A 12,932-nucleotide genomic window follows, 5' to 3' on the forward strand; every position below is an offset into this window, starting at 1 on the left:
AGAGTATAGGGTGTAGATATGGGGTAATATGTACTTTGATGAGTACTTTCATATTTTTATTGTCATACTTCTTGTTTGCTTACAATATCCCATTTTTGTGTATTAAAGAATCCTACAAAATATAATAGAAGTCTTTCTCGACAAAGAAGAATTAATCTGGGAAATGAAATCACATTTTCTTAATATTTAGTAATTCCCTTTATAACATTATTTGTGAACAATTGGGTTTAGGGTAAGAGAGGGATCTGCATAGATTGTAGGGACTTGAGGGGCACCTGGGTTCAGTCGGTTGGGCTTCTGACTTTGGCTCAGGTCATGATCTCACAGCTCATGAGTTCGAGCCCCATGTCAGGCTCTGTGATGTCAGCTCAGAGCTTTAAGCCTGCTTCAGGTTCTGTGTCTCCCTTTCTGCCCCTCTCCCACCTGCACTCTGTCTCTCTCTCAAAAATAAACATTAAAAAAATTAAAAACTGATTTTAAAGACTTGAACTGGTAAAACACCTAAAAGATCCCAATCTTGGGAAACAGATATGAGAGAATCAGGTCATGAGGCTGGCAGAGAGACACGGTTTAGAGTGGAGGAGTGGGCAGCATCAGGAATTTAACCTGTTGGGGCGGGTGGGTGGCTCAGCTGGTTGGGCATCTGAATCTTGATTTTATCTCAGATAATGATCTCACAGCTCCTGAGATCGAGTCCCAGTTTGAGTCGGGTTCTGCACTGACAGTACAGAATCTGCTTCGGATTCTCTCTCTCTCTCCATCTTTCTATGCCCCTCCCCCCCATGCTCTCTCTCTTTCTCTCTCAAGATAAAGTAATAAACTTAAAAAAATAATTTAACCTGTTGAGTTTTAGTTTTATTTTCTACAAAATGCAAATAATGTAGCATTTGCTTTTTAAGGTGCTAAGGATTCCACAGCATTTAATATTATAACTGACAAATAGGGAACATTCAATATGGGGTGGTATTTTTTATTGTACAAATAAAGTTATTTCAACAAATATGCAAAACACTTAACATTAAAATTAGCTTTTATGCAAGGGGTGGTTTGGTCAAGACAGTCTCTAAAGGATAAATGTGCAAAAGCATTTTGTAGGGATTGTGAATTTAGGCACCTACTGTATAATAGAAATGATCTTTGATGTGAATATGATTTATGTTTTATATGATGAGAAATCCAAGAATCACTGTGGCTGTCCTGTTGTGGTTGGTGAAGTGGGTGTTGATGATGTAAATCAGTTTCCAGGGGAATCAGGTGGAGAGTTTAGGTCTCAGCTGAAAGTCACCCTCACTCACTGAAAAGCAACAAGTGATTGTCACTTAAGCTGGGAAAAGTCTGTACCATCAGGTTCTACTAATTGCTTTGTGCTATGATATAAATGTTTGTGCTCCCCTCAAATTCATATGTTGAAATCTTAACCCAAAAATGATGGTGTTAGGAAGCGGGGCTTTTTGGAGGTGATTCCATCCTAAGGGGGGAGCCATCATGGTTGGGATTAGTCCCCTTACAAAAGAGATCCCAGTGAGGTTACAGCTAGCAGGTGCCAGGTACAAACCAGAAAATGGGCCCTCAACCAGACACACCAGACACCACATCTGCCGCCACCATGACTGTGGACTTTTCAGCCTACACAACTGTTAGGAATAAATTTTTGTTGTTTAAAAGCCACTAAATTCGTAGTATTTTTGTTATAGCAGGCTGAATGGACTAAGATACTATGAGACCAAACCCCAGACGTTAACTGACCTGACTTGATTCTCAAAGCTGCTTAGAAATAGAACAAGACTGCAACATTAGGAGTTAATATTTAAAAAGGCATTTTTAAAAACACATCACAGGCTAGGCAGGAACTGAAATAATCTGCAAATAATTAGTTCACTGAATCCTTTCAACAATGTTATAGAGTAACATTGGTCAGGAAAAACTATCTCCAAACCACACACAGCTGATAGATCTGTGGAGGGGTTAGGTCTTGAAGCCAGTCTAACAGACCCTAGGGTTCTGAACCTCTGTAATGACCCTAAGCATGCCAGGCACTGCCTAATGAGAAGAAGAATATTCCACTTATTTCTATGACCTATTATAAATACAAGAGTGCCTCAATTCAATTGTGAAATACTTAATAAAGAAAAACAATCTTCTGATACTCACGTATCTTTCCCAATCAATTTCTGCATAAAATCCATTTGGTGCCCCATTGCTTTTCTTCTGCAATAAATTTGAAAATAAATTTAGAAGAGAATCATTTGAATAAAAGACAAGGAACAAAGAACACTTAACTCATATCTGTATTTAGCAAGCACTATCAAAATCCAGCACTGGAAAGACAAATTAGAGCAGCCTATTAAGCAACCACATTGGTGTAACTGAATGGTAAATTGAGCTGCTGTGACACTGCATAAAAGAGCTTACATACTTATTTCACAAAAGACTGTAGGATACCTAAGCATAAGGATGGTGACAACTAGCTGTTCGAATTTTGTTGGTTACTGAAAAATTAGAAGCACCTACAGTTTAATCCTCTATACCTTCAGGGGATATAATCAGAAATATATATACACACACACACACACACACACATATATATATATATTTAAATGGAAACATTTTGACTGCCATGTTGCTCTCATATACAATTAGTTCCAACATATCTAAAGAGTATTCCTCTAAGTCATTAACTAATCTTCTTTTAGCTTTTCTAACACTGACTCAACTTTTCCCCAACCACTCCCTGGATAGAATGTAAGGGAAGTCAACTCCGAGTTAATTCAGTGCGCAGGTATTAAAAATAGGGTTGAAATTATTTTCAAGTGGCTTTTCTTACCAAATTATTAAAACAGAATCCAAAAGATTGATTGTGGATTTCTGTCATCTGTGTGTTCTATGGCTTTATGAGGATACATCATTGCAAGATGACTGAATATCAGCATTATTCTGTGGGTTCTTTTCAAGTTCTATTTTAGCACCTAAACAATCATGATATATGGCCACAAGCATTTGAGCAACGATTTGGCATCATAAAAACAGAAATATCTAGGATTCCCTACTTTTTGTGAGCAAAGGAAAAACCACAAATCAGTTTGGTAAGAGAGGGTCCATTCAACAACATTCTTGTATTTAGCACATAGAACAATGGCATGTCACCAAACTAGCAGATCTCAGAACAGCACATATCAAATGGTGAAGCATGAGGCTTGAGGACAGGACTTCTAATTTTACAGTCACAGATAAAATTCACTTGAACTACAACATGTAAAGCTAACATCTAACTTGACAAATAGATAGGAGAAGTAAGTTTTCATGTATGCGTATCCCTAGAAAAACAAATTAGAGGTAACCTAGTAACCATTGTCATTGATTAGTACTTACTGAACGTTGGGATTGAGCATTCTAAGAACTAGCCTGGTATCGTTAGAGTGAACAGTGGGTAAGACATAGATGTTGTGTCCATGCTCTCCCTCTAACCTCTTCCTACACACGATTGCACGAGAATGCACAAATACAAGGACTCTGCCATGCTTCTAGCACCCAGGAACATGGACTCCATGACTCTCTTTTTCTTTATTTTGCTCCTGACAAAGATTATATACTTTGTCAGACTACACCATTTTAACCTGTTCACAGAATTGCCTTCATCGAATTAGTGCTTCAGTGATACTCTCCCTACTTTGAACAAAGGGCATTTTAAAAACCTGCCACATTTGTACCTCTACAAGCTATAGAGTTAAAAACATGGTCCATTACATAATGTGCCATCTAATAATAAAAAACCTCTCCGATGAAGAATAGATATGGTTCCTATTTTCTTTTTGTCATATTTACTCTCTTTTTAAATTCATACTTTACCAATTGTTTCCATATAATTTCTTTGCAAAATTCTCCAAATTCTTTTTAACAACTACATTAATAAATTTAATATACAGATTTAATTTATAATAATGGGAAATCAAATGAACTAAGTTGATTCCAAAGAACTAAACTCATGAATTTTGTGATCATTATAATATTACTATTAATATACAGTTTGGTTCTGAAACAATTCTTCAATACAAAGGATTGTTACCTAAAAAAATCAAACAGGTTAGGTAAATTACTGAGTTCAAAATTCTAGTTTGCTTCCATAATAGTCTAATTTCCATAATCAAAGCCCTTTACAACCAAGATAGTTTATATGTTCAGCTAAATAAATAAATGTGTGTGTGTGTGTGTGTGTGTGTGTGTGTGTGTGTATGTGTGTGTCTTTCCTGAGAACATATACTCAACATTATGGATAAAAAAGTTCCTGATTTTTCTGGATCTAGCCAGAGTGAAAAAATTCCCAGTTTCCATGGAAACCAATATAGAAGACTGAAAGGAGAGAAAGTGAAACCTATAAAAAGAAATTTTCTTTTAAACTAGGAACATTTTTAACACAAACAGCAAACACGAACAACAAATCATAAACAATACACTTAGGGGCAGCTTGTCAGCACACAAGCACACACAAACATGGCTTTATCAGAGGAATTGGCAATCTGGCCTCATTATGCTAGCGGATTATTACAAATATATTTGGTTTCACAAGTGGAAATTATCAAGTTTAAACTTGGCTATAGAGCCTGGCTGAGATTCTGATCAAACCCCAAGAAAAAAGCCATTCTCCTGGTTAAGCCACCGAAGCAAGGTACAGCTCATAGTAGTAATAGGGAAGGTAATGGCTCTTTTGATTTTTGATCAGAAAACATTGGAGAAGCAAGAAAGAATATAAGTAGAAAAATGTTTAAAAACTAGGCCTCATAGTAAAAGCAATAATGGATATTCGCTAACATATAAACTGATTTTTCACTTGGAGTTGGAGTTACGTATTCTTTTACTTCTTTCTTTTCTAAAATTCTACAATTAGCATAAGTAACTTTTCTCACTTGAATATATGACTGTTACTTAAAGATAACTGAGGCTCATATTGATATTAGTCATGCTTTAATAGGTATTTTACTTTGGTCAGTCTTACTATCTGCTCTCAGTATGATGGGCTAAATCAATAAAATGTAGTAACAACTGTGTTCAATTATACATTCATCTAATTTCTCAATTTCTACTGTGAATGCTCCTCTTTTCCAAGGTCAGCTCATGGCCATGAAGTGTTCCTTAGACGTGAAATATTAAAGATACATGGTGTTCTACTTAAAAATGATCTTTTTGGCACCGAGGCAAGACTTGCTGCACTTTGGAAATAATCCCATAGAACAGTACTGTACAATAGAACTATCTGAAAATATTCTATATGTAGGCTGTCCAATAGAGTATCCACATGCCACAATTAGCAATGGAGTACTTGAAATGCGGCAGGTACTACTGAGGAACTGAATTTTGAATAAGCATATGTGGCTACTGTATCAGACAACATGGTGATAGTTGCAGTCTAGTCTGGGCCTGGATCAGCATCCCTGACCCACCATCACTTGGTCAAGTGTATTAGTTACCACAAGCCAAGGTCCTGCCAAATTCCTGATGTTACTAAGATAGTGTTTATCTTAACAAATGACTGCTCAAGTTATGTGGTGATGTTTATATTATAGCCAAAGCTTTCTTATAGAGAGCATATTATTTTAAAATTTTGAATCCTTCTTTTGTCAAAGACAAAAAAAAGCATGTTTTTTATACCTGACAACTCTTTAAAAGTATATTCAGACATCAATGTATAAGGTCTATATGGGTGATTTAAAAATTGGTCTTGGATATTCAAGTATAATTTGCAAATACTAAGAAAGTTTTTCTTCGATTAGTTAAATAAATGCCACTGTTTTTTCCAAATTTCAAATTGGGATTTTACTCACTGTTTCTACAACCCCTTGGAAATTTTAAACTAAAATCTGTTTCCTTACCGAAACTTTTTTTCCTCCTTCACGCGCACACTCTGCTTTGCTATTGTAGGGTGGTTCATGTGGGCTGGGCTGCTGGAATTGATTGTTTTCATGTAGAAAAAAGTTGTTAAAGGATCTGTTTGTTCTTTAAGACACATATAAAGAATCACATGGAGTCAGCAAACATACCATAGAAGAAACAATTTCTAGGCCAAATCGTAGGGCCTACCAATTTTGGCAGGGTTCCTTAAGCAAGGAGTGGACTTTGGGGCCCATAATGAGGCTCTATTCAGCAGGCCAGTGTGGCTAGGCCAGGAGGAGAAGGGAGAAGGAGAAAGACACATCCCAGGCACTAGGGATTCATGGATCTGGTCCTCATTCAGCCAGGACTTAATTTACAGGTAGAGAACAGACACCAGGACACACCGAAGAGACTAAATAAAAATGGATATATTTCCGATAGACATCCAAAAAGTCGAGCTCTACCATTTATTGCTCTTTCTCAAAGCTTTCCTGAGGGTTGTCAGTATGTACAGCATAAACCGCTGACAGCTTCAAATCTGGGCTCTTTCCTGCACACATGTTCAGGACGAGCAGAGATTCCCCCACAGCAATGGTTGTGACTCCCTGTGCCCCCGGCCTGTGTGGACGGAAATCTGATCTGCTTAAGAAAATGCCTGAGTGTACCCTGCACACATTTGAGGCGGTCTCTGGGTTGGAATGCATTGTCACTCACAGCTGCCTGAAGTCTCAGACATCATGCCAGACAGCTCTGCTGGGGGTACATTCAGCAGTGGGGAGCGAGGCAAGCCCACCTCCACACGTGCAGCCTTGCCATGAAGCCTCTGTAGACTAGCCCTCAGAAGCGTGATCACCAGAGATGGATGTCATTAAGTTTTGAGAAACTGAACTTACATAAGCATCAGGACACTGAACTTATTGCGTAGCCGTTTATCAGCATTAAGTGGGTGCACCACCACCTGTAGTTTGCAGAACCACATTAGTGAAACCATGCATTTCAACTGCAGATACTCAAAAGACAATAATTTGGAAGTTAAATCAGCCAGGTAAAAGATAAAAGAAAGTGTTCCTGGGTCACAGAAACAAGTTATTGAAGAAATCAGTCTGGGTTTGAAAGAAAATTGAGATCTCCAAGGACTGAATGCGAACAGAAATTTGACCTCCTACAGCATTGATACGATAAGGAGGTCTCAAAATTTGGTGACCATAGCGAGTGAGGGGTATCTGAGGAGTATTTCCAAATGGAAAACTAGCAGCTGGCTAATAATTTCCGATTACCTAGGAAGCCGTACACCCTGCTTCTGAGAACACTGCATTTCCTTAGAATGCCTTTTTCAAACAGATCTGCTGTATTTCCTGAGAAGCAAAATTAAATGATTTCTCTTCCCTAAAATCACAACCAGTGATATTTATGGCATTTCCAATTAGGGAACAAGGAGGGCACAACTGCCAATAAATACATGACCGGGGTTGGTGGTGGAGAGAGAGACCTCGGGGAGCTCGGATATGAAGCCCTGCTTTAGGGTACTGAGTCCACAGGATTACGGCTGGGCTCTTTAATGGAGCACATACTCATTATTGCCAGCTGCATGCCAGGGCTGTACCTACATGCCAGGGCTGCAGTTCTCCCAGAGATTTAAACTGGTGGTCCCTAGAAGAGCAGGAACACTGAGGTAGCAATGGGGTAGGGGGTGAGGGAGTAGGGGAGGGCAGGAGGAGCAGGGCTTTAGAGAAAAAGGGACAAGACCGAGGCGGCATAGGGAGAGAAGCAGGAAATAGCAGTCTAGCCTGGGAGCAGCGGGGACAGAAAGCAAGAGAATAGCTAATAGAGCCTTGCCGAAGTCAGAATGAAGGGGACAAGAGAACCCAGGGAGGGCACCGAGACAGAAGCAGAGAGAAGACACAGAAGCAGAGAGTACCTGAAACAGAGTTAACGAGAGGGCTCTGAGCCAGAAGCAAGAGGTGAGGAGAAGCTGAGTCTTCTGGGTCTTTTTTTTCCCCTGCTGAATAGAGCCTTGATTATAGTGTTACCCAATGTCTGATCAATTTCAGTCTATTTTCTTAACATTTCATGGCGAGAACTACATGAATGCAAAAGGGACCCCAAAGCTAAGAACCTTGAGTCAAGTATGGAAGAAAAAACTTCTCTGCTATAGTTGCAATTAACACCTCAATTTGAGTATAATATTATAAAGGGTGAATTTTTTAAAAATATTTTTAACCACCAGATTTATTTCAGTTCCCACTCCAGCCCAATGAGCCTAATGTGAGTCCATTTTTTTTCAGTAACAGCTGTTCTTTTGAACCTTCTGAATAGGCCTCTGATTTAGATTCAAAGGAAGTCATTTTAGAAGTTGGTACCGACTCCCATAAGCTCAACTCAGATAAATCCAAGCCCATGTGCCATAGACTTCTTTAAAAAGCAAGAAATATGGTGGCCAGCAAGGAGTCAGAGTTACTGTTAAACCTAAACCCAGTGGACACATTTTCCTCCTCCAGGCTGTAAATTCAGGCATAAGTGGTTTCGAGACCATTCCCTACTTAGAAATTTAATATAGAAAATGTATCTGCAACTCAACTAAAGGGGAAAATCTTCTTTCAATTTTATTGGATCTAAGCTCCATTATGACTTTGTGGCCTCTGCTGGAGAAAAACATTCTCACATAATGAGCTATTATATCATTAAATTGGAAATGAAATAACAGTTAATGGTAGCAGTCCCTGCAGGAACTGTCTGGCGTTTGACCCACCATATTAATGAAGTTTGCTCGCCTAGTCTGGAGCAGGGTTTTAGGTGAATGCAATAAATAAGTTTAACTTGACCAAGACTGCATTTATATGTCCCATGCAATTACTACAGAAAATTACAACAGCGAGAGGTCTGAAAAGTCATTTAAGCTATGTTTTCCCTACAGAAAAACAAAAAAGAAAGAAATGGGGCTTTAAGAAATTCAAACATAGTATATATATTGAAATGCAAACCTACTGAAAATGGTCATTTAAATACTTACAATTCCATCTCTATCTGGCGAGCCTCTGTAACAAAAAGAAATTGGTAGCTATTAGGAAAACAAATCATTCTTGCTACACAGACTAATGTCCAACAATAAGAATTCCAAACCACCTCTCTTCCCCTTTCCTGTTTCCACTCCAGTGAACCTGGCTAATGAAAACTAAATAAAAACAAATCAGATGAACGATATTTGAGATATTTGGGATGTGTATCTGTGTGGGGCAGGGGGAGGCAGATTCTCATTATGAACTGTTGTCCAAAAGGCACAAGTTGCTGCTGCAGTGTCTTGATTCACTTTTGAGAGGGGAGTTTATTAAGAGTCTGTCCCAGTCAGCTGGCTCCATTTGAACTACCACAAGGAATGTAAACTGACCTGCCCTCTCTCATCTTCTCCCCTGTGACTGGTGTTGAATTTCTCCCTATAGAAAGGAACTCCTATGGTATTTTTCTATTTACTTTGAGGATCTGTATTTTCTTCTGTATTTATACACTTACTGCTCCTTCAATTTCAGGAGAGCAGGAAATGGAAGACAATGCTTGCTAAAGGCTCACTTGATGACCCTGAGTCCAGGACAGTTTATCCATAGTGACACTGTGCTGCAGTGCCTAGCAGTAAAGGTTCTAGAGCAGGATGAATCTGGGTGTCCGGAGGCCACCACTTGTTAGTTCTGTGAACTTGAATACATTACTTAATCTCTTGAAGTCTGTTTAAATAAGATAAAATATATAAAGAACTTATAATTAATTCCTGGCACATACTAATTATCCAAAAATGTTCATTGGTTATGATTTTTTTCCTTTTGCATGATGTTTGATCACTGAGAACACAAAACTGACCACTTTCAACCATGTTAGACTTGAAAGCAAGTGATATTATTGTTCTTTCGGAAACAACTGGAGGAGCCAGAGGAAGGGGAAGAGGGTACTCACTGTACGTTTATAACTTCCTATTTTAGTTTACTCTGTAAGGAGCTAGAAAAATGTTATTCTATTAACATGGAGGCCGGAATTATGCATAGATGAGGACCTGCATTGTTTGGAAGAAAAACTTAAGTGCTTGAGGTGGACTCTGAAGTCTTACGGAGTTTGGTGTGGTGGGAACTGTTCTTTAGGAGGTGGAGCCAAATAACAACATTCCTTATTGATTCACAGGATGGGGAGGAGGAGACGGGGTGGGGGGCGGGAGGAAGAGAAGAGGGAGAGAGAGGAGAGAAATCACATCTGGGATCCAAATGTGATTTCCCTTTCCTGCTAACACCCCCTTCAAATTAGCAAGATATTTCATTTGGATTATAAAACACTTGATGGGAGTTCATCATTTCTCATAAGCAGTTCTGTGTTTGTGTGGCTGCAGAGGTAAATCAGAGATACATGGACTAGAAGCAGAGAGGTCCCAGATATTGAAAGACCCATGGAAGCTGACAGAAATCTTGGGGTCTTTGAACCTGGCTATGGAAATTAGTTGGTTCAAAGAAATTTCATCTAAAACAAAGTGTAGGAAGATAAAAGTTATAATTCACTGAACTAATATTGAGTGCTTATAATGGGCCAGGCACTAGGCTAGAATCAGGGGATAGAAACAATGAAGAAGACATGCTCATGGTAAAAAGAATGAGACAAGTGAATAAATCCAGTGGGTTACCAAGGTTACCAATAAACCAAGGGTGGACAGAAGGCACAGAGAAAAGATACTGCCCCAAACTCATCAAAGCCAACTTTCCCTTTTCAGATTTATACACAACAAAAAATAAGCATTTCTTACTAGAATAGCAAACCTGTACTGAAGGGACTGAGAGAGAGAGGACTGTGCCAACTTTGGGGTAGGATATATCCAAAGGCACCGATCCTTGCAGGATGTCTTTGGGGGCAGCACATTATAGACAGAAAGACAAGGGTCCTGAGATAGGCCTGGCCATGGAGTTGCGCACTCTTGGTCCAGGTACAAAGGTATATCCATAGGTGATTTAAATGAGGGGCTGCTTGATCTCCTGCGTGTTGCAGCTGTAGGGATGGCATTTCAAGAATCGTAATCAGAAACACCGTAATTGGGCATAGCAGTGTAGTGTCTTATTCTGCCTTTGTCTTAACAATTGATGGAATGGAGCCTGCGTTTCCTAGCCTGGTAGCCATAAGCATGACAGTGAAGACCACTGGCGGTAGTGCCTGGATTCAGTGAACTTAGATTCCTAACTGTATAACCTTGGGCAAGTCCTTTCACCCTTTTGTGTTTCAGTTTCCTCATCTACTAAGCAGCTATGAAAATGGCATATACCCCATAGGCTTATTAAAGGATTCAATGAGGTAACAGAAGTGAAGAGCCTGGAATAGCATCTCGAATAGAGTAAATACTCATGAAATGTTATCTAGAATAAAATTTTTATACTATCTGACCTAGGATGGGGAGTAGAGATGTTAGCAGTCTCTGACACTGGGGTATGTGTTTTCAACGCATTTCCTAACCCCCTCCTACAAAGTTTGACACATATTTTTAATATTTTTGTTTTCTTTTTAAAAAATTTTTAAAATGTTTTAAATTTATTTTTGATAGACAGAGAGAGACAGTGTGAGCAGGGGAGGGTCAGAGAGAGAGGGAGACACAGAATCTGAAGCAGGCTCCAGGCTCTGAGCTGTCAGCACAGAGCCCGATGCAGGGCTCGAACCGTGAGATCATGACCTAAGCCGAAGCTTAACCGACTGAACCACCCAGGCACCCCTAATTTTGTTTTCTTTTTAACAGTGAATCCATTATGTTTACTGACTTCTATTTGAAAACTAATCATCTACCATGGGCCTTTGTCTCTATTTTAAGAAGTGTCAGTTCCCTCTTGCAGCTACTGCCTTTTCTCTTTTAGTCCGCTACTGGTCCTGATTATAAATTTGCCCATCTAGTCTTTTTCCTCTGGGTGGTAGAGAATGGGCACTTGATTCTGGACTAGAATTCTGGCTCCAACTCATATTTTCCAGATAGCCTTCAGAGAGTTACTTAATCCCTTTTGGCACTGATTTTTTATTTCTAAAATTGATATATTATTTCTAACCTTACTAAATCGCTGCGAGGATTAAAAAGAATATCAGTGCGTACAAAAATACCTCGCACAGGGCCTGCCACTTAGCACAGGCTCTCTCCTTTCCTCTATCAGCCACTGTAATGATGATCAAATCAGGAAGCTCTGGTCCCGACCCCACTCTCTAACTAAGGAGGTTCAATCAGCTATAGTTGGAGCTGGCTGGCTACTGGAGCAGGTTGCTTGGCAACACTCACAGAGTTGTGACAGTCCTGAAAACAGTTTGCATCAACAAGGTTTCAGTGATTGCAGATGAACATAAGCATTACCTAACAGTAAATCGCCAGAACATCTTCCCAGCCTCTTGCAAGAATGATGCATGATCCAATGAGAGAGCAGGCATTCATGAAAAGCAAAGGTTTACACTAAACAGCATGTCCTTTGACCATCATTGCTGGTAGAACAAGTTTATGGCTGGGGCACCTGGGCAGCTCAGTCAGTTAAGCCTCCGTCATGATCTCAGGGTTTGTGGGTTCAAGCCCCATGTCGGCCTCTGTGCTGACAGTCCAGAGCCTGGAACATGCTTCAGATTCTGTTTCTGTCTCTGTCTCTCTCTCTCTCTCTAAAAAAATGTTAGAACAAGTTTCTGGCTACTTTGCTATCATGTAAGTAATCTGGGGTGCTTGGATGGTAAGTTAATAGATGGTTAGGATTCTACAAGCAAATTTTTCATTTGAGTGCTTCAGAGACATACGGGGGTGTCTCTCCAAAGCCAGGAGGAATAACTTCCTTATTTTCACACCTTTAGACACGGTGATGGAAGGAAGAGCAGTGCTTTGGCCACATGCAGACTAGCTCAGCCTGTCCTGGAGAGGCTCTCTGATCCTTTTCCCTTTTGAGGGAGCTTTCTTTTTCCTCGTTAACTTTCTTCACATACCAGAGATTCCATGCACTCCGTTACAGACACTGCCTTCTGAGAAACATGGTTTGGCTTTTTCTCCTGAGGTGTGTCCAACAGTGTCCCATAGAGCACATGGCACCTTGTAGGCG

General features: G+C 39.6%; 1 protein-coding gene across 1 annotated transcript in view; it reads right to left on the reverse strand.

The window, feature by feature from the left end:
- The window catches only part of SGIP1 (SH3 domain GRB2 like endophilin interacting protein 1), a 208,349-nt gene that overhangs the window by 103,251 nt on the left and 92,166 nt on the right, over positions 1 to 12,932 (reverse strand). The window contains exons 4-7 of the mRNA XM_029948816.1: positions 8,876 to 8,900; positions 7,784 to 7,867; positions 5,865 to 5,933; positions 2,152 to 2,208 (exon numbers count right to left, since the gene is read on the reverse strand). Coding sequence (XP_029804676.1) covers positions 2,152 to 2,208; positions 5,865 to 5,933; positions 7,784 to 7,867; positions 8,876 to 8,900 — 235 coding nt within the window. The remainder of the gene's footprint in view (positions 1 to 2,151; positions 2,209 to 5,864; positions 5,934 to 7,783; positions 7,868 to 8,875; positions 8,901 to 12,932) is intronic.

Source organism: Suricata suricatta, chromosome 8 (assembly GCF_006229205.1).
Source record: "Suricata suricatta isolate VVHF042 chromosome 8, meerkat_22Aug2017_6uvM2_HiC, whole genome shotgun sequence".
NCBI classification, from domain to species: Eukaryota; Metazoa; Chordata; class Mammalia; order Carnivora; family Herpestidae; genus Suricata; species Suricata suricatta.